The 19090-nt window shown below is 48.1% G+C and overlaps 6 protein-coding genes across 6 annotated transcripts; 2 read left to right on the top strand and 4 right to left on the bottom strand.

The window, feature by feature from the left end:
• Positions 1-27: 27 nt before the first annotated feature.
• GGS22DRAFT_27998 (Metallo-dependent phosphatase-like protein) lies at positions 28-2451 on the top strand. Its single transcript, XM_047966686.1, has 2 exons — positions 28-329; positions 412-2451. The coding sequence occupies exons 1-2, from the start codon at positions 163-165 to the stop codon at positions 2111-2113; spliced, it is 1869 nt and encodes a 622-aa protein (XP_047817781.1). The 5' UTR covers positions 28-162; the 3' UTR covers positions 2114-2451.
• Positions 2451-4331, bottom strand: GGS22DRAFT_195082 (uncharacterized protein; the record flags this gene model as incomplete). Its single annotated transcript, XM_047965613.1, has 3 exons — positions 2451-3402; positions 3463-3886; positions 3958-4331. The coding sequence occupies 3 exons, from the start codon at positions 4329-4331 to the stop codon at positions 2722-2724; spliced, it is 1479 nt and encodes a 492-aa protein (XP_047817782.1). The 3' UTR covers positions 2451-2721.
• Positions 4332-4493: 162 nt separating this feature from the next.
• Positions 4494-5486, bottom strand: GGS22DRAFT_28004 (Isy1-like splicing factor). Its single transcript, XM_047966687.1, has 2 exons — positions 5387-5486; positions 4494-5318 (listed from the first exon to the last, which is right to left on the bottom strand). The coding sequence occupies exons 1-2, from the start codon at positions 5387-5389 to the stop codon at positions 4578-4580; spliced, it is 744 nt and encodes a 247-aa protein (XP_047817783.1). The 5' UTR covers positions 5390-5486; the 3' UTR covers positions 4494-4577.
• A 1437-nt stretch (positions 5487-6923) lies between these two features.
• On the bottom strand, positions 6924-9096 carry GGS22DRAFT_166483 (Dolichyl-diphosphooligosaccharide-protein glycosyltransferase 48kDa subunit). Its single transcript, XM_047961857.1, has 4 exons — positions 8688-9096; positions 8502-8612; positions 7729-8441; positions 6924-7664 (listed from the first exon to the last, which is right to left on the bottom strand). The coding sequence occupies exons 1-4, from the start codon at positions 8827-8829 to the stop codon at positions 7233-7235; spliced, it is 1398 nt and encodes a 465-aa protein (XP_047817784.1). The 5' UTR covers positions 8830-9096; the 3' UTR covers positions 6924-7232.
• A 253-nt stretch (positions 9097-9349) lies between these two features.
• Positions 9350-10226, top strand: GGS22DRAFT_166484 (uncharacterized protein). The gene is made up of 3 exons (XM_047961858.1): positions 9350-9398; positions 9473-9714; positions 9828-10226. The coding sequence occupies exons 2-3, from the start codon at positions 9510-9512 to the stop codon at positions 9872-9874; spliced, it is 252 nt and encodes an 83-aa protein (XP_047817785.1). The 5' UTR covers positions 9350-9398; positions 9473-9509; the 3' UTR covers positions 9875-10226.
• Positions 10129-18910, bottom strand: GGS22DRAFT_166486 (beach-domain-containing protein). Its single transcript, XM_047961859.1, has 5 exons — positions 15898-18910; positions 15455-15837; positions 14923-15403; positions 10598-14874; positions 10129-10543 (listed from the first exon to the last, which is right to left on the bottom strand). The coding sequence occupies exons 1-5, from the start codon at positions 18500-18502 to the stop codon at positions 10511-10513; spliced, it is 7779 nt and encodes a 2592-aa protein (XP_047817786.1). The 5' UTR covers positions 18503-18910; the 3' UTR covers positions 10129-10510.
• Positions 18911-19090: the final 180 nt, after the last annotated feature.

Consider the following 19090-nt stretch of genomic DNA (forward strand, 5'->3'; position numbering starts at 1 on the left):
TGACAACTCATACCCCAACTATTATCTAATTCCAACCTTACAGAACAACTTCCGTATAAAGGTGCCTACGCTAAGGCAACCTTATCTATCTCTTATACATATACGTTTAAATCCATCGACATTTGATGGTAATAAGCATCATATCCAACATTTCAAATCAAAATGATCCCAAGGATTATCTTCCTTGCGTCCCTGGTGGCGGTCGCCAGGTCTGCTCAACCTGGAGCTCCCGCGCCGGTCGCAGCTCCGATGCGAGATCTCGAATGGGGACAAATCAATATCATTCATACTACGGATATACACGGATGGCTTGGTGGACATATGCAAGAGTGAGATCAACATTTACGATATATATACTCACCTTTCCATGCATCTATCTAATTACTTATCACTGACATCGTTCCCCGATAGACCGCAATATTCGGCGGACTGGGGTGATTACATCTCATTCACGAGTCATATGCGACAAAAGGCGGAAGAGAAAGGGGTGGACTTATTAGTCATCGATACCGGCGATCGGATAGAAGGAAACGGGTTGTACGATGCCTCGAATCCAAAGGGTAACTATACCTACGATATCTTCGGCTCGCAATCCATAGACTTGCTCTGCACCGGAAACCATGAGCTATACCAAGAAGCATCCGTTGCCCGAGAGCACAACACGACTGTTCCAAAGTTCAAACACTCCTACATTGCCTCCAACCTCGACTACATCGAGCCCGAAACAGGTAACCAGATTCCTCAGGCCCAGCGCTATGTCAAGTTCACCACCAAGAAGCTCGGCTACAGTGTGGTAGCTCTTGGGTTCATCTTCGACTTCGATCGGAACGCGAACAACAGTGTTGTGACACCTGTCGAGGAGGCCATGAAGCAGGAATGGTTCCAGGCCGCCATCAGGGAAAAGCCCGACATTTTTCTCGTAATCGGTCACGTCGGTCTTCGCATGAAGGAGTTCGAACAGATCTTTAAGGTCATTAGAGATCAAAACTGGTACACCCCCATCGCGTTCCTCGGCGGCCATGCACACGTTCGGGATGCAAGAAAGTTCGACGACAATGCGTTTGCGATTGCTAGCGGCCGTTACTTCGAGACTATCGGATGGGTGTCAATTGACGGTATTAAGAAGAAGAGTGGAGGTGCGCCTTCGACCGAAGCTACAGTAACATTCAAGCGTCGCTACATCGACAACAATCTTTTTGGCCTACACTATCACACTGGCCTCAACGAAACCACCTTCCCCACCGAACAAGGTCGTAACGTCACTAAACTTATCACCGAAGGCCGTAAAGCCCTCAAACTCGACGACTCGTTTGGCTGTGCCCCACAAGATCTCTGGATGAGCCGAGCCCCATACCCTCACAACGCGAGTATCTTCTCCTGGCTCGAGACGCAAGTGCTCCCGACGACCATCACCAACCCAGAGCGGAAGGACGTGCCTAGACTAGCCATCGTCAACACTGGCGCCATCCGTTTCGACATCTTCCAGGGGCCGTTCACTAAGGACTCGACGTTTTTGATCACGCCCTTCATCAGCAAATTTAATTACATCGCCGACGTGCCCTACGCCGTCGCCAGCAAGGTCCTTGAGATGCTAAACAGCGGAGGTCCCGTATTCAACGGCGCGCTGAACACCAAGTATCTCAGTACCCCGGAGCAAATGGCACCTAGCTCATATTTCGAGGCATCGTTATCATCTAATGAGAATGCGGAAGACACTCTCCCGATACTTGTGGACGGCGAGTCATCTCAGAAACCTCTGACGACGGAGGAACCCGAGCTAATCGGTGGATACACAACCCGTGATGACCTCGGCGACGACGGCGACGACGCAGTGCACTCCCCCATCAAATTCTACGCCGTGCCCAACTGCATCCAATCCAAGATCGCGTTCCCGGCACCGGCTCCCTCAGGCGACAACCAGACCGAACCACAACCCCAGGACCCCGAGAAAGTAGACCTGGTGTTCGTAGACTACGTCCAGCCGTGGATCATCACCGCGCTGAAATTCAGCGGTGGCGACTTCGGGACCGATGACGTCAAGGTGTACACCAACAGCACGTTGACGGACCTGATTGCGGATTGGGTTAAGGAGAACTGGAAGAAAGACTGTTAAGTGGAAGATGTGGATGAGGAGTAAGCAGGAGAAATGAAATGAGGGAAGTTCAAAGTTGCTTTGATACGAATAGGATTGAACTGTATGATTTCAAATTGCGCACTTAACGATACGCACGGCACGCACGGCACGGCATGGCAAGGTTTGGATTTTCGGGTTTGGGTGTGAATTGTTATAATTATTATACCTTTATCCTGTTCTACGCGACAGCGATACCGTTATGAGAGCACAATTAGCTTAACTCCACGGACTTAGATTCGGGGCTTGAATTTCAAATATTTATTAGAACACAATATCTCTTAGACCGTAATTGGGTCATGCTTGTGTAGGTAACCAAATACTGGCTGGGTACTATACAAGCATGGCCTTTTTCATCGATCTAACCTTTAATTTTCAACGCTGTGAAAACAATATTGGTATCATCCGAAACGAACGTCCTCTATATCCATATCCATATTCTTCTCACCGTCGAGAGAAAAAGATCCGAGACATCCGGGGAAACTCGAGTAGGACAAATCGATTCGCTAATAACCGTCACATCGTACAAAAAGGGTACCTGGAACCAATTGGGTGTCTCGTGTCTTGGAAACGTGAAACGAATGAACGGCTCATTGCGCCTCATCAAAAGAAATCCCAATTTGCTTCCCGTGGACGATATAGCCGATAGAGATACCGATGAGCACGATCATGAAGGCGAGGAAAACTCTCCAGCCGCAGCTCGAATTCCCGCAAGTCAATCTTGCGAACCACTTGCTGGTACACGTCATGGTGCAACATGAGGGACACTCGCGACATCCCGGGTCAACCTTATCAGAAGGCGAGGCTGATCGCGGGGTCCGGCTTGGGACTCCTGAACACCTCGGTGAGCCCATCGGCATTGGCGGAGGAATTACTGGTCCTGGCGATATTGGCGGTGATTCCGAAGCGCCGTCAGTCTGGGGAATGTTGCTCGGGTGCGATTTCTGCTCCGGCGCGGGGCGGGTCTGAGCCTCGAGATCAACGTCGGGGCCAGAGAATCCAGAGTTGGAAGATACGACGATAGAGGGGACGGATCCAAGAGGGCTAGCCTCTGTAGTCTTAGCAGTAGGAGAGCTAGCACCCGCATGGCCCGAGTTTATACGTCTCCTTATGGAGAGAATAGATCGAGGGCTCGAGGGCTGCGGACTGGGTTCACCGGGACAGGTCTCCTTAAGATCATCCCGGTTTCTTTTCAGATAACGTCGACGAGCATCATCAGCGATACGAGATTCTTGGGGCTGTTGAGTTTCTCGCCCATTATGATGTTCATCCTATGCCTCGAAGGGGCGGAAAGAAGTATATCCCGTAGAATTCTCAGGCTGAGGAGCTACGGGGCTGAGAAGGTCCGTAGAATTGTTAGTCTGAGAATGGTCTGAGGCTCCAGCAGATTGAGAGGGTTCTTGGAGAGGGTTAGGCAAGTAGAAGCCATTATGAAATGGCATTGCCATATTTTGATCCGCTCCTTGAGAGGGATTAACTGCCAAATGCTGATTCTGTTCTGCACGTTCTCTTTCCATTTGTATGGCTTGTTGACGGCCGGCTTCGAAGATAACGTACGCAACATCGCGTGGCCAGGACTCTCTCTGCCTAGAACTAATGCTCACGGCGTCTGGAGGTTGAAAAGCGAGGGGATGCGGAGGACTTGGATTTCGATGTAGGGGAATAGGTGCATCAGTAGGGGCAGGGGCGGGTGCCCCCACCTGAGACCAGTTGCAACCTTGATCAACCACATCTGGCCCTTGTTCGATATGGCTGCTGTGAATACGTTCATTATTAATCTAAAGAACGATTACAATTAACGGGATACTAAACGGAACCCAACTAACCGCGCAGCCGTCCAGTCTAGGGCAGACTTAAATCCCGTCTTGTCCGTATCTTTGTTTCGAATGCAATCCCCAGACCCTGAAATGCGGTCGTCAGAAACTCTTTTTATAGTACTGGATGACTCCCTTGGAGATTCGTGTAGACGCTGTGCCGCTTCAACGGAAGTTGAATGCTGAGCAGTAGAGTGTCGAGGAGTCTGGTTGCCTGACTCAGGATCAGGTCGAGCACATGACTGAATTGCTGCCGGGGGCCCGCATCTGGAGGTATTTTGAGATTCGTGAGAGGACCTATGCCCAGCTTGCTGTAAAACAGGAGGCTGGTTAGGCTGTTGTTCAGAATGCGCCTCTGGCTGTTGTTCCGACTGTCGCCGATCCATTGTGGGGTTTCGGTTTCGGAATAGGCGTCGGATATTGTCCCAAATATGCTTCAGGCGGCCTTGCTGTATGGGGTACATGGGAAGTAGTGGTAATATTAACGAATGATAGATCGGGTATCGTAACGAAAGACCGAAGAAAAATGACGAGAAACGTAACTGATGATCTTGTATATGATTATACCTCTCGATATATTGGCAGGGAGAAGTAGTCTATCCGTTCCAAAGGGAGAAGAAATAGGCAAGGCCCTATTGGATCTGATCAAGAAGCTTGCGCCTTCTTCTCTCAATGAGTTCCTGTTGTACCTCCTCCAGAGTAGGTAGCTCCCAGCCCTTGCCATCTCCTGCGTCACCGGGTAGGGGTTCCCACCCCGAGGGAGGTTCGGTCTTTCCTTGCTTTAGAAGGACTTCAAAAGCTTCGCGCTCCTTCTCTGCCTCGTATTGTAATAATGCTTCGTCTTCTTCATCGGGTGCATATCCGTAATACTTCGCGTCAACTGCTTTCCTTAAATCCTCGCGGGTTTCTAGCGGCTTCTCCGAATCCTGTATCCTCTTCTGTGCGGCTGCCTCAAATAACTCTTTAACTCCCGGTAACTCTTTTGCGCGCCCGAAATATCTATATCCTTTACCACCACCTGGTATTTCTCTGCCTGTCTCGTCATAGATCTTTCCGCCACCACGCATGTAATTAGGACCTCCTAAGTTCCGTATCTGGACCTCCCACATATGCTTCTCACGCATGAGTTTATTGATTTCGTCATTGAGATCCCGGATCTGGTAGTCGCTAAGAGCTGAGTCCTGGATACGAGAGACCTTTCGGCTAATTTCTTTAAGTGTTTGGCCTCTCCATTTCTCACATGACGGGATCGAGTCGACTTCGGTAATAACCTTGGGCCGTCGTGTTCTTCCTGCATCGATAATACCTAAATCCGCAGCCTGAGCTTCACGGAAGCGGAACAGCATAGACTGTGCTTTCTCTGAGTTACGTGCCTGTGTACGATAGTTAGTGCCATATTTTCTATGTATAGAGAATAATAAGAAGCAAAATTGACTCTTACCATCTTGGTTACTTATTCCAGAGCTTCCGGAACCTTAAAAACGTAAACTCGAGGAAAATGATTTTGTTGTTGAAGAAATTGTTTTAAATGTTGGGTATCGACCCTTGGGAAAATACAGATGATCAGCCTCATTTCTATTGCGGCTGAGGGGAGAATAATAAGGTGGAGACACAGTGCAGTGGCTGGTGTAAGCCAATCACAGAGCTTCACCCGCGACGCGATTAGTGCCGTCACGTACCAAAAGAACCTATATCTTCCACCTGCTCTTTCCCTTTCAACAACTCAACTCTCTATCTTCTAAAGCCTGCTTTTACATCTTCTAAACTGCTAATTATTTTCATATCACGGTTTATAAATTAACTCGTCGTCATGAGTGCATCTTGTTAGCTGCACGGGTGCTGGGTGAGCCATCTACTGTTACTGGAAGTATGATAAGTATCAAAAGTACCGATATACAGATGCTATCGTCAAATCCTCATTTCTATCACTCATCCTCAACAAGCGCATCTAAATCGGATAGATCTTCTGACAACGACCAACATCCGAGTCCTAAAACACTCGGTTTCCTAAAGGTTTTCAATTTAACCAACTTCATTTCATTATTCCAATGTCCCGGTATGTAGGATGAGGCTAGTGTCACCATCTACGACATCGACATATCGATAACTAGCAGTGAAGAAAACCTCTTACAAATCGTTAGAGCCGCAAGATCTCAGATCTGCGGCGCATGATAACACAAAAGAACAGAGATCTGAGCTAGCTGGGAGACATGCCTTTAGCACGACATGAACTTCTCCCGTCTCCAGGATTATCTAGGGTCCACAAGCGTTCGACTTCGGGCGATGACGACAAATTGCACATAGCGAAGAATGACATTCATTCGATGACGGCTATCTATAGTTTTCAATCGTAGCCTTGGGAACTTCTTATGGACTTTTTTAGTCTAGCGATGGGATAGTTCATTGTCGCCGTTATTGGGAGGTTCTCCTTTTTTCTTTTTTTCTTGTTTGCTGCTATTGCAGCTATATCAACACAAGATAACCCGATGATGACCAAGTACCCAAAAAGCCAAATTTGCAGGCAGCCTGAACGAACCTCCGTCACGTCGTAGACGGGGTAGGAGTTAGGGAATGGTTGTCATTGAGAACCTGAGAGCTAATCTGAGGGGATATCCACTGTGTTGATTTGAGTTGCTATTTACCGTCATCCAATTCTTTACCCCTTTTATCTCACCTCATACAAGATATCATGCGGATGTGCTTAGAAGTCTTAGCAACTCGTCTTCGCCTAATAATACAGTACACCTGTTTATTGTTTCTCGCCTTATGGTATTGATTTCATATATGTATACATAGGTATTTTTCAAGGTTTTCGCTCCCTACCACAGGATTTAAGGCCGTAGAGTTTACACAAGATTGGGCGAAACGCTTGGCCGCCACTGTACGGGCGTAGATGGGGGAATACCACAAGCACATCATATCCCCCAAGGTACCACCAAGACAGTCACCATTCGAGTCACTTTAGCACACAACCTTAGTTAGCTGTAATTCACAGATATGATTCGCATCGCCAACTCCATAATACCTAGATATCTAGGTACCTCTAAGCAAGCAAGAGCATCGAAAACCCCATGCCAGAAATAGCCCAGGAGAAAAGATTAAATCTCAGTTGATTTTATTCATTCCGTATCTGCCGCCGCGTCCATGTTGCGCGTCCATATCCATCCAGGTATGACCACGTATTTTAGACACCGTCACAAGTCACATATCCCTTTTGTTTGGTAAACCTCCCCATGCCTCCCCTGCCTTGAATACGTACCCTTAAACCAGACCGTAAACGTAACCCCTTACTGCGTCTTCTTGCTCTCCTCCTCCGCATCGGTGACTGGTTTACTATACAGCCAGATGGCACAGAAGCCGAGCCAGCCTGTGACAGTAGCGCTAATACCGGCGAGCCAAGGCCAGGCGCCGCTGATGACGTAGCTGCGGGGCCATTCATCGTGGGCGAAGTGGCGGACTGAGACGGTTACCTTCTCCTCGACATTGGTAAAGAAGGGTCTCTTGTAGTTGACCTTGAAGTTGAAGATACCGTGTTGATCGGGTAATTTAAACGAAACGGAGTACAATTTTCCGTTATTTGCGTCATCGGTTGTGGGAACGAGGTTCAGGCGTTGGAAAGGAGACAGCATGCTGAACTCAAGCTGCAGTTCGTCGGATTCGGGCACGGTGAAGGGAACGTACTTATCCCAAGCGTACTCGGAGAAGGAAATAGAGTAGGTCTGGCCAAAGTTAGTCTCTTCATTGTTGTTTTCATGAACTAGAATAGGAGGGGAAATCACTTACGACATCGTTCTTGACGCGGTAGATCGTAGGGTTACTAGCGTTGCTCTGACCAACCTCGTTCAAGTGGTGTGTAACCGAGTTCACTCGCAGGACTCCAATCTCCTTGAACGTCCAACCCGACACCAATTTGGCAAACTCGCGATTGACTGTGGCGACCTCTTTCGTCTCGCCGACCTTCTTCACCTTGGCGTCGAACCATTTATCACTTAAGAGCTCTGCGGAGCCGACGACGGTGAAGCGGGCGGAGTTTCGGGCTTGCATGGTGCTAACGAGGGACAACTGGCTGCCGCTTGCGAAAAGGTCGTCAACTGTTTCGGCTTGTTCTTTCGGATTGTAGCTGTAAGATGTGGAGGGAGCGCGGAGGATCGGCGTGAGGAGGGCACCCGATCCAAGGGTCTGGCCAGTCCCGCTAGGGAAAGCGATGACCTCTCCGTTCGGAGTTGGCGGGCTGAAGAAATCTCTAACGTCAGATCGTAGAGCACCAGGGGTGGGCAGCAGCAGCACATCGTGCTTCTCTGGTGCGGACAAAACGTCGTAGTTAAAGTGGTCGACAACAAGTCCCTGTCGGTCGGGAGGTAGATGAATGTCTAATTCGAGAAGTAGAGAAACAAGTGATGTTGGGGCGGGTTGAGAGGCTGAGAGGGCTAGGAGGATGTTGCCATCTGCATTGATGAAGTCAAGAAGAATCTTGGGTGTTAGGTGTGGACCAAGGCCTTTAGAATTGTCAGCTTCTCCCATCTAGAGCTACCTGTGGTTTCCGGTAATGAGCGTACCCTTAGACTTAGTTGGGAGGAATAAAACGTGGTCGTAGGACCTCTCGCCTAAATTGAATAATCGTAGACTATCGCTTTTTGGAGTTTCATAACTCATCTGGAATCCCCGGCCTAGTAATAACATAACATCGGTTAGCATTACGACGACAACGAGCTATTACCTCGGAGACAAAGCAGTGCACATACCTTCTAAGTCGCCTAGGAACTTAGAATAACCCTCTTTCTCGGCGACATCTTCGAGGACGATTAGCAGCCTGTCCCCGCTGGAGCTAACAGCGTGTACAAGAGCCGTCCAGAAGAGGACGACGAAAGAGATGAGCGACTTCATCTTTGCGATGTCTCAATGGTCAATTGGATTTAAAGAGAACAAGGGAAGAAGAAAAGGGTCGCGACAGCAAGAATCTCGCCGCGCATGAGACCTGTGAGGTTGTCGTGATCGTAAGTCGTAGTTATAGTCGTGAGATTATGAATGGTTGTAAAAGGTAAAATGTAAAATGTAAAATGTACAAAATAATTGTACAAAAGTCCAGCTGTCAGCTGTCTCACTTAAGGTTACGAGTCCGCTACGAACTTTTGGAGGTCTGGCATACGTAGCCCGTACCTGCCAAGCATTTTAGACCTTTGCTATACAAGGGTAGGTCGCTCTGGTGGTACGCTAGAACGGTACATGATATTCCGATTTTCCGGATCTTTTGGTATCGCGACGATGTACCTAAGTACTCTGAGCTACTCTTACACGCATATCTCTACACTTGCATAGATGAATATTGTCTCGCACGGACCACTCATGTCATACCTCGACATCCAATAATCTTGAAGCTATTAACCTCATCTCAAAGCTTCACTAAGTTGTCGGCTACATTCAACATCCCACTCCAAATCCGTCTATCACCTCCCGTACGTACATCCACAGCCAACCACTCACCAACCGAACTCAATTGGCAATCTCACTCACATTATCCGACACCCAGATATCCAAAAATACCCGGAACAGAAACAGCATCAACGATGGCCGGACCAACCGCCGGCGGCGCACCCCCCCATTTCTACGCCGGCCCGTTAAAGTACTGCCGCTGGGCCGCCCGCAACAGCCCCGCGTACTTCTGGTCTTGTGTGCTCGGTGCCGTCGGGCCCATCATGGTCCTGACCGTGCCACCTATCCTAGAGAGGATGGGCTACCAACGGACGCCGCCGGTTCCGTTGACATATCCCAGTACGTTGTCTCTATCTCCCACCTTAGCGCCTTAGCCGTCGTCCACCGGCTAATTCCCGGCCCTTGAGTATCATATTTATAAGAGTGCGATGCTAACATGGTGAACTCCGCAGTGCCTGTCGGCCCGAGGAAGAAGTTAACCGGCTACGATGACGAATAAATCATGCGCAGAACGTCCGAGTAGGAGAAAATGCCATAGCTGCAGGCTAGGCACATGTACATACCAGGTACGAAGGGCACACTCGATTCGCCTCGACCCGATACGAAGCTAGAGATAGGGCAGCAGGTGAAGCAAACCGAGAAAGGAGGGGATGTCACAAAATCACCCTTATAGAAGTAAATCACAAAGCACAATATTTTGTGAACGCCGAAAGCTTCATCAGATATTGACCAATCAATGAGTCAACAAGTCAATCAGCCGTTTCATTCATTCGTATATTTGTCTGTTTGCTTTTGCTTTTGCTTTTGCTTTTTCATAATCTGTCTGCACGGCCAGCGCCACACTCCGCACGTAGACTCCTGTCTCCGGTCCTAATCTAAGCAGGTCGTCTATCCTAGAAACCAAAAACCAAAGCCGCACAGCACACCTAAGATAGTTGTTACGCAAGTGATAGAAACCTCCCTCCCTTCCCGTATGTCATATCATGTCGTCGAGGCACTCCTCCCCTTTCTCCTAGAATGTGAAATCGAATCTTGAACGGCAAAACGCCATGCTAGTCTACGAGCAAGAACTTCTTGCCCGCATATTCCAGAACGATAGAGCTGAAGACGGCCTTTTTGTGTCGCGGTCGAAACTCTATCTCTCCCTTTGGATTAAATTCCACTCGTACTGATTTTTTATGGTTAGCTCTATCATGTCAACATTGAGCATAGTTTCACTCACCACTCTTCCATCATCATCCCCCGTATACACCAACTGTGGCATTGGCGTAATACACGTGATCGCGGCCTCTGTATTCGCGCCTGTATCACTCCTTGTGTCGATGTGATCCAGCCGCCTTACCAGTTCTAATATCCACTTCCCATCCTTAACGACCCTCTTCCAGATATTCACCCTGCCCCTCCTATGCCCCGTGAAGACAAGGTAGTTCTCCAGCCACTCATTTCCGGAACCCTCGTAGAAGGCGCATGAGTAGACGTAGTCGTCGTGTTCGGCACACACGTTCTGGTCAAGCATCAGGTCGCCGTTGATCGTGTATAGGGCCACGTTGGGCCCCGAACATAACATAATCTCGCCCGACACGTCGTTGATGCGTGCGCACTCCACTGCTCGTGTGCTCGGTAACTTGCGCACAAATTCGAGCCGGTTTAGATCCCAGAGGAATGCATGTCCGTCGCCAGAGACTGTCACTAGCGTGCTAAAAGCTTTGGACACGGCGATTGTCGTGACGGGGGTCTTGTGACCGAAGAGTGAGGAACGATGTTGCAATTCGACGAACTTTCCAGATGCGGTGTGTATAGTAAATACAGACACGACACAATCCTCACCGGCGGTAATCAATGTTTTGGAATCCGCGACGACGACGCAAGATATTTGGCCAATGTGCAAGTTTTCGCTAACACCTGCGCTCTTCCGGTTTTCCGTGTAAAAGAAACGTAGGCTGTTATCCGCATAGCCCCATTCAAGGCACTTATCAAAGAGAGGGGGTAGATTGAGACGGAATGGGGATGAGCAAAGCATACGATCCTGTCTCGGTGAATAGACGAGTGAGGATACACGCTCGCGACTTTCGAGCAGAGGATGAGGTATTCTCGCAAGAGATTGACTACCTGTATCTAACCTTCTTGCCGGATATGCGAAACTCTCCCGAGCTGGATGGGGTTTAGTGAAGACTTGATGGGGTGTCTGACCGAAATTGTGGATGATGCTAGTGGTGGCGTGGCGTTCATTTGAATCTGTGATATTGTCGAGATCTTTAGCACCGTAGTACGAAAGATAATGGAACACGTTCAAGTTCTCCACAGCAGCCTCTCCTCGCTGTTTATTGCCGAATATCAGATCAACCCATAGATGAAGATGTTGGCTAACATAAGGACTCTCTAGCGCCTCACGATGTTTTGCGACAAATATTTTCGGGTCTCCTTTAGCCCATGGTGGCAATTCGACATGATTCACCCTCCCTGCAGACCCTTGACGGTCACCAAAATTGTACCCATTAACATTTGTCAAAAAGTCTGGGAGATAGAAGAACTCCGGTATTAGTTCCCGTACATCAGACCCATTATCCTGGGATGCTGATTTCCACGATCCTTCAATCGAAAAGAAAAGCCTGTCTGCGTGGTCGAAAGAACCACCTTGTAGGAGGATAAAGGATTGCACAAAAGGAGGCAATCGGATTAGGTACGATGCGACAATCATGGCAGATGAGTAATGTGTTCCGTAATGGAAGGGTGTCTCGCCAATCTCAGCTAGACTGGTATATCTAGATTGATAGTCGGACTGACGCCTTGCAGTTTGCGCACCCATGGGCTTTGATAAATCGCGGAATGTGGCAGGGTTAGTCAAGTCCAACTCTTCGCTAGTATAGTCTGCCAATACCCATGGAAACACTGGATACTGCGTCAAGTCATTGAACGTGCGACCTGCCATTGTGTTGACAAGCATCAGATAGTGGAAGTTAGAAATCTCGCCTCTTTGCCATCGTCGCATAAGAGGATTCCATGGAGACGAATTGAAAATACTACCGAACTTGGACCCGAAAGTTGGAGTAGATTCTTCGAAAACCTTTAGTGATTCCAAACGCCATGCATCTTCGGGGTTGGGTAACGAGCTGGCTCCTGCGGTATGCGGAGTCTTATTACTGAGTCTAGCGAAAACCTCGTCTCTCATCGTGGAGTTTCTAGCAGTTAAGAGGTAACTCCGGCCATCGGTGAAGAAGATTTCAATGGCAACATCGCGGAACAAGAATCGTCGTTTCGATATACTTATAACGTCTTGCCACTTCCAGCTACGAGAGTCTTGAGCACTACGACTTGTGGCTTGGCGGCTTTCGCTTGACTTCTCCCCAGTAATGATTTGAGAGAATGGATCGCGTTCCTCGGTTGGAGCCTCCCAGACGTTCACAATTTCTCCATCCGCACACTGAAAGAAATTGTCCATTATGTAAAGAGCATCCTTCCCGACTAGAAGAATACCCTCGAACGCCTCGAGACCAATAACGCGGGAAACATTGTAAACTTGCTGCACGGCGTCGCCTGTCTGTAGACGTCTCATCACCCTCCGATTTTTATCTTCAAATCCATCGTCGGCTTTATCATAAGGATCATCAACCATCTCAAAATCGTCCTCGGGGATACCGGACTTTGCAGATTCAGTGCCAGTCTGTGCGTCACTGGGCGGACTGTCCGGATCATCCTCGGCGCCTTCACCATGGCTGCTTATCTGTCCGTGGGGTATAGATGGTGGCGTAGGTTTTATTGGTGCGGGAGAAACAATCATGTCCGGTTTGGGGGCGGGTGCTGAGGGTGGATCTACTGTCCTTCGTTTTGGTTGGTACTGGTCATGGTCGGTAGTGAGGTCTGGCAGAAGCCTTAGGCGCATACGATTGCGGCCTTCAGTTCTATCAAGTTTCCATTTTATAGGTTTGGGCTCGTATAGTACTGCTCCCGGCCGGTCAAGGTCTCTTTTCATCTTCAAGAATGAAGATGAAAAGAAAGTGACATCGTCTTGTTGGTCTTGCATTAAGCGCTGATGCTTGAAATGCTCGGAAGCATAGATAGACTTCATCCAGGCGGAATTGGCCATATCATGACGCAGTAGGATATTGTCTCGCTCGATCATCTCTGAATGCCACCGTTTGAGAATTTCTTTTCGCTTTGTCAGTCGCGATTTGGCTGTTTCTAATGTACCTCGGTTTTCAACGGCAACAAATTCTTCCCAAGTCCGAGAAATGCCGCCATAGAACAACGCGTCAAGTGAAGGTCGATGTTCATCCACCCACACAATGAAGGTGTCGGTATCGAGTTCCGTTAACTTCTGGAAGTCCATTGCAAGCGAGGTTTGATCTGAAGTCATGAATAATCGAAACAATGACAAGCATTCTGCGGGCTTCTGAACGAGCATGATCCGCCACAGATTAACAGCGGCGAGGCGTACAGCTGGCCTCACATCAACTAACTTGGTGTAGAGTTGATACCAAAACAGCTTCATATAATCATCATCGGGAGACAGCGACTCGAATACAGCTGTCTGCCAGTATAGAATCTTTTCCATCGAGAAATTGGCTTCTAGCTCAGTCGTCTGTGGATCATCCATTTCCGAAAGTCTCAAGAGAACGAGCTTCAGAAATGAGCCTCGAATGGTCGACACTGCTTGGCTACACAGCCTTACGGTTTTCATTTTTGCGACTTCTGGCTTTTGGAGGTATTCCAATAAGAGCCCAGCAAAATCCAACATTGATTCCGTACCATTCATGAACCACCCCTCAAAAATTGCCTCGACCATATGAAGACTAAATCGAGCCATATTTGTAAGTACCTTCGGCTCGTTTAAAGTCTTCCAATCAAGCTTAATGGATGTAGACATGTGAACGATGGTACTTTTAAGCACGTATGATTCGAAATATGCTTGGTGCTCTTGGAATCCAGGAGGTACCTTCAAGAATAGACCAAACCCGGGAAATTCTTTTCGCACCAGTAACTGGTCTATGAAGACATTGATAATGAGTTCAAGAATACCTTCGACTAACCCATGGCCAACATTCTGATCAGAAGCGTTCTTCCTCGGGGGTACTACATGTACGAGACGGCTCGGGCTAGGCTGAGATGACTTCTGGGAAGTCAAAAGGACGAAGGATGAAGCCTTCCGTAGTTGGGTTCCTCGGTGAGTGGTTCCATGGGGTGGTGATGGCTTATCAGTCGTAGCAGAAGTTCTAATTACTGGGGCAGCACTTGAAGTCCCGCCGACAGGACGAATTATAACATCTCCGCCCTCGAAAGTGAGCATCGAATCCCTAGAGTTAAGCTCTGTCTCTGGATTTACCGGATCTGCGCTTACAATAGCCGGATAAAGCGTTGACAAAAGCAACCTTACGTAATCGGAAGTCAGAGCAAAGTCTCGGAAGTCAGCAGATCGAGCATGAAGATCAGCCATGAATCTAATGACGGTCTGAAGAACAGCAGCGTTGCCAGCATTCCGTTCAACTCGCGGCTGGGACGCTTCTAAAATGAAAGTTAGCTGAATTCAATGGTAAATATAATAAGACTTACGGCGAGTTTCAAGCTCTTTTTTAAGCGACATTGATCTTGCTCGTGCCCTGAGACCTGGTTCGGGCCTAGGTACTTTAGGTTCCGTCGGGTTTAAATCACCCAAGGGAGGAGAAGCAGGATCCTCTTGGTCCTTGAGTATGTCTTTCAACGCATGTTGAATCATAGCCGTAATGATAGGTAATGCATCTGGATTGACAATTTTGCATTTCCCAAACGTTTCCAACATGCTAAAGAAGTCGAAGTTCTTCTCGAAGTCTATTTCCGCTACGTCGTATCCGAAGAGAATGCTGAAGCAGATGGGCCAAAGAGTCGACATATCCCACCATCGCTTGAGACGGTGGGCCATAATGCAGAACCCACCGGTTTTCCCGGCGAATTTGTTAGTGTAGGCGGTGCCGTGGGTGACTAAAAGTCTAGCGAGTATCTTGCAGCCATATACTACAATTTCCGGATCGTTTTCTGTGAGGAGATACAAAAGCCACTGAGCCATCGTCAGTTTAGAATTACTTCGTGATGGCCTAGCGTCAAGTACCTTATTTGTTACAGTTTTAGCAAACTTTCGAATGATTACTAAATTCCCCTTTTCGCATAGGAGCTGGCTGTACACATCTAATAGGCGGATGCCGACTTCTCGCTTCGTAAGCGACCGCGCGTCATCGCCATCTGTTCCATTCGTAAGGACTAATGGCCGAAGTGCAACGTTATGCGAGGCCCGTCGAGTTGAGGTTTTCGGGGTACGCGGGAGAGATCTCGACGGAGGATGAAAAGAATAAGTAATAAAGAGGGCAAGTGATTGGTGCACTTCTGTATTATAGTTGCACTTCACGAGGCTCTTGACGGTGCTTATGAAAAAAGGTAATACGTTTTCTGATAGGGGTTCGGATTTGACGGCGTCAAGGAGTCTCTTTACAATTCCTAGAAAGGGACAATGTTAGTGTAAATTAGGATACTTACCTAGATTTTGTAAACACTCACGCATTCGAAGTAACCTGCGATTATTGTACTGGTGGTACTTGCTCATCACGGCAAAGTCCACGAACTGTCTGTAATAAAGCTCTTGGACGATGGGACCACACTTTCTCCAGCCATCAAAGTCGACGAGGAGAATACGGTATGCTAAAGGATTTACGATGACCGAGTCGAGAGGATTTCGATGCTTGTATCCAACAAATCCTAATACAAGACTGAGGAGCTGAAAACACAACTTATTCCTGTCGGAATCAGAAAGCGACAGCTTGTCCGTAACGCTTTCACTTGCAGGGCCGCTATAACCAAGTTTAGCCTTTAATAAAATTCCTAATATCGCATATCCTCCATCTTTCTCCATAGCCTCGCTATTTCGCCAACTCGAGTTGATGCATAGGAATACCATCTCGACAGCACGGACTAGTGTCTCGACCGAAGAGGCTCGTTCAATCAACTTCAACGCAAGGGGTGTAAACCCCGCAAGTTGCCAAAGGGCATCGTCAAAAAACTGAGGCGTTGAAACAATAGGGTTTCCTGTTAGTACTGCGACGCCGTTTGAGCGAAGAAGTGCATCATTGATCGAAGGTAGTGCGGTATTAATGGCTATGCCAGTGCCATTCTTAAGGACCATCTGTACAAGTGTGTGAGCAGGTCCACGAGACAACGCACGAAAGAGTTGCGATTCTCCGAAATGCTCTTTTTCCCGAAATACGGAGGACGGCAACACGCTAAGAAGGATTTTATGCTCTGGTACCACATGGCTTGCTTTATCTCTAATAACTTTCATGATATCGGAATCTTCTTTTCCAGTACTAACAAGATCGTTACGAAGTCCCAAAGCAGCAGATGCCATATAAGTTTGGAACCCACCGAGACAGTCTTGAAAATTGCCTTGGTAATGAACCCCAAGTCGGCTAGGTACTGATAGGAAGTCGTCGCTTAATACATCATCAAAAAGATGAGCTGTGCCAAGAGACCATTTTGAGGATATTAGCCCAGCCCCGATATGAGAAGAAAGTTCCCTCGGGGTCCCTAAAAATGCTTGGACCGGCATAGACTTGTTACTTGACGAGGTGAAAGATGCAAAGCTTTCTGTGCTGCCGCTCGACATTGGCGGAGATGCGGGATACGAAGCACGTATTTGTTCAACAAATTCACCATTGACATATAAAGAAGCCTTGCTAGGCGTCATTGTCTTAGGCCGTCGGTGGACCACGGTGATATGATACCACCGCCTTTCCTTAAAGGTGAAGGTTCTAAATCTGACACTGGGTCGTTGCGACGTGACTGATGTCTGTAAAATGAAATTGTGGGTATCCTTTTCAAGATAGGCCAGAACAAAACAAGTTTGGGTGGAGTCAAAGGCACCAAATATTGTTGTATGCGACCTTGGATCAAACTGATCGATCCGCACCCAAGCAGCAAATGTGTATCCGGCGGATGATTGAGGGGGGAACGGACGGCCTATACTAGGTAGTTCGATCGATGAATGTCCATGTTGGGATAGGTCGAATTGTATGAATGGAGGGCCACTATATCTGTGCATAACCTCCAAACAGAAATCGGATGAGTTCAGTGAGGGACTAAGTAATAGTTCCTGTGCATCCACAAGTCGATTCACGCCGAAGGGCATGAGAGATCGACACAGGGCCAGAACTGTTTCCCGCTCGGAATTGTTGAGGGGCGATGCCTCATCAAAAGCGAGTTTCAGGAACCGAGATAAGACACCAGTCTCATGAACAAGACATAAGTTAATGTTAGAAGCCTCTATGATCGACGATAAGATCTTGAGCACGAGCAACGATGCCGTATTTTCCGGGGTTTTCTTATCGCGTGGTAAAGATTCCCAGAAATCGACAATCGTACGAACGACTTCTGAATTGTGCAAAGCCGATTTAGGGCCAATGGTCTTTTTAATAGCCGCTTCAATCGATGCCATCTGAGCACCTAATCGTGCGATCTCCTGGTCCTCACTCCTCGTGCTATCTTCACTAGTACCAGATTCATTCGGCGCTATCAAGACCCAGGGCGTAGTATCGTCCAGCACGGCGGAGCAACATAGTTGGTCCAATGCAGGATCGTTGAGTGCCAAGGTGAAAAGTTTCCCAAACAACTGACAACTAGTCCAAAGATCTGAGTCACTTCCTCCGAGACCAATGCTTGCTATTATCTGCTCCAAAGCTTCCCAACCGCCATCTTCGACTCGTGTGCGGAAATACCGTCGATTGCCCGGGTGGCCACGGAAAGCCGCAGATAATACGCCAAAGACGACATTGAGGAGGTCGAAGAAGTTTTTCTTCTCGTCGTCGCTTCGTTTTTGCAAGTTATAAAAGCCGGAGAAAGCCCTGAGCACGTCAAATAGCCGGTGAAAGCCGCGAAGATGCCTGAAATCATCTTGGACAGAACTTGGGGGCGCAGTTGCAGAGAGATGTTGCCGAACTTGGCGTATTTGACCTAGTAAGGGCTCGAAGTTTGGGTACCCATTGCTAGAGATAGTCGAGAGGGAAGAAGATATAGCATCGAGGAGGATCTGAAGAACTTCGGTAGCTTTAGATATAGCGGGCTGGGTGGAGGCGGATGTGGAGGAGCGATAACGACTTGGCCGTAGAGACATTTTGACGCTGACGCTGACGCTGATGCTGGCGCTGGCGCGGATGGTGACTGAGGATTAGAGTTGGGTAAGAAATTAAATTCATTCTTATTTCATATTATACAGCTTGAACGTGCTAGCACCCAGAAGTTGGGTTCTAGGCTGCCGTTTACGGTAGAGGGCATCGAATAGTTGGCGGGTCAGATCTCGCGACGGAGTTCGGAATGATCAAAAGCTGGAAAGGTAAGATGATTCCCAAGGGATGATCTCGGGATCTCTAGATCTCTGATTCAATCGCACACTCGGAGTTGGCAATTCGAGGCCACTTCACAGAACCCCTCCCAAATTCTACGAATGAGATTGAGGATCGTTGTTCTATGGATCCAAAGCTCTTCAATTAAATCGACGTCAGTTAGTTTTGGAAGTTGTCAGCCTTAGCCTTAGGACCTGTACCTAGGTACATCAGCTACGCGCGTTGTGGCTTAGGCATTTAGTGCACTTAGTGGACGCCTAGCGCCGGAGTACAACCTCTAAATTGCATATAGAGAAAGACCATGAATGTATCGAGGAGATTACCATATTAAGGGGGCTTTGTAATAAAACCGATTAATA

Source organism: Annulohypoxylon maeteangense (genome assembly GCF_022496945.1).
Source record: "Annulohypoxylon maeteangense strain CBS 123835 unplaced genomic scaffold GGS22scaffold_11, whole genome shotgun sequence".
Lineage (NCBI taxonomy): Eukaryota > Fungi > Ascomycota > Sordariomycetes > Xylariales > Hypoxylaceae > Annulohypoxylon > Annulohypoxylon maeteangense.

Coding starts and splice junctions, on each gene's coding strand:
- GGS22DRAFT_166484 (XM_047961858.1), top strand. CDS start 9,510: ATGGCCGGACCAACCGCCGGCGGCGCACCCCCCCATTTCTACGCCGGC. Junction 9,715..9,827: donor GGTTCCGTTGACATATCCCA/GTACGTTGTCTC, acceptor TGAACTCCGCAG/TGCCTGTCGGCCCGAGGAAG.
- GGS22DRAFT_166486 (XM_047961859.1), bottom strand. CDS start 18,502: ATGTCTCTACGGCCAAGTCGTTATCGCTCCTCCACATCCGCCTCCACC. Junction 15,838..15,897: donor TCGCAGGTTACTTCGAATGC/GTGAGTGTTTAC, acceptor GTCCCTTTCTAG/GAATTGTAAAGAGACTCCTT. Junction 10,544..10,597: donor GGGATGATGATGGAAGAGTG/GTGAGTGAAACT, acceptor ATAAAAAATCAG/TACGAGTGGAATTTAATCCA.
- GGS22DRAFT_166483 (XM_047961857.1), bottom strand. CDS start 8,829: ATGAAGTCGCTCATCTCTTTCGTCGTCCTCTTCTGGACGGCTCTTGTA. Junction 8,613..8,687: donor GTTCCTAGGCGACTTAGAAG/GTATGTGCACTG, acceptor TGTTATTACTAG/GCCGGGGATTCCAGATGAGT. Junction 7,665..7,728: donor ACCGCGTCAAGAACGATGTC/GTAAGTGATTTC, acceptor AACTTTGGCCAG/ACCTACTCTATTTCCTTCTC.
- GGS22DRAFT_27998 (XM_047966686.1), top strand. CDS start 163: ATGATCCCAAGGATTATCTTCCTTGCGTCCCTGGTGGCGGTCGCCAGG. Junction 330..411: donor CTTGGTGGACATATGCAAGA/GTGAGATCAACA, acceptor GTTCCCCGATAG/ACCGCAATATTCGGCGGACT.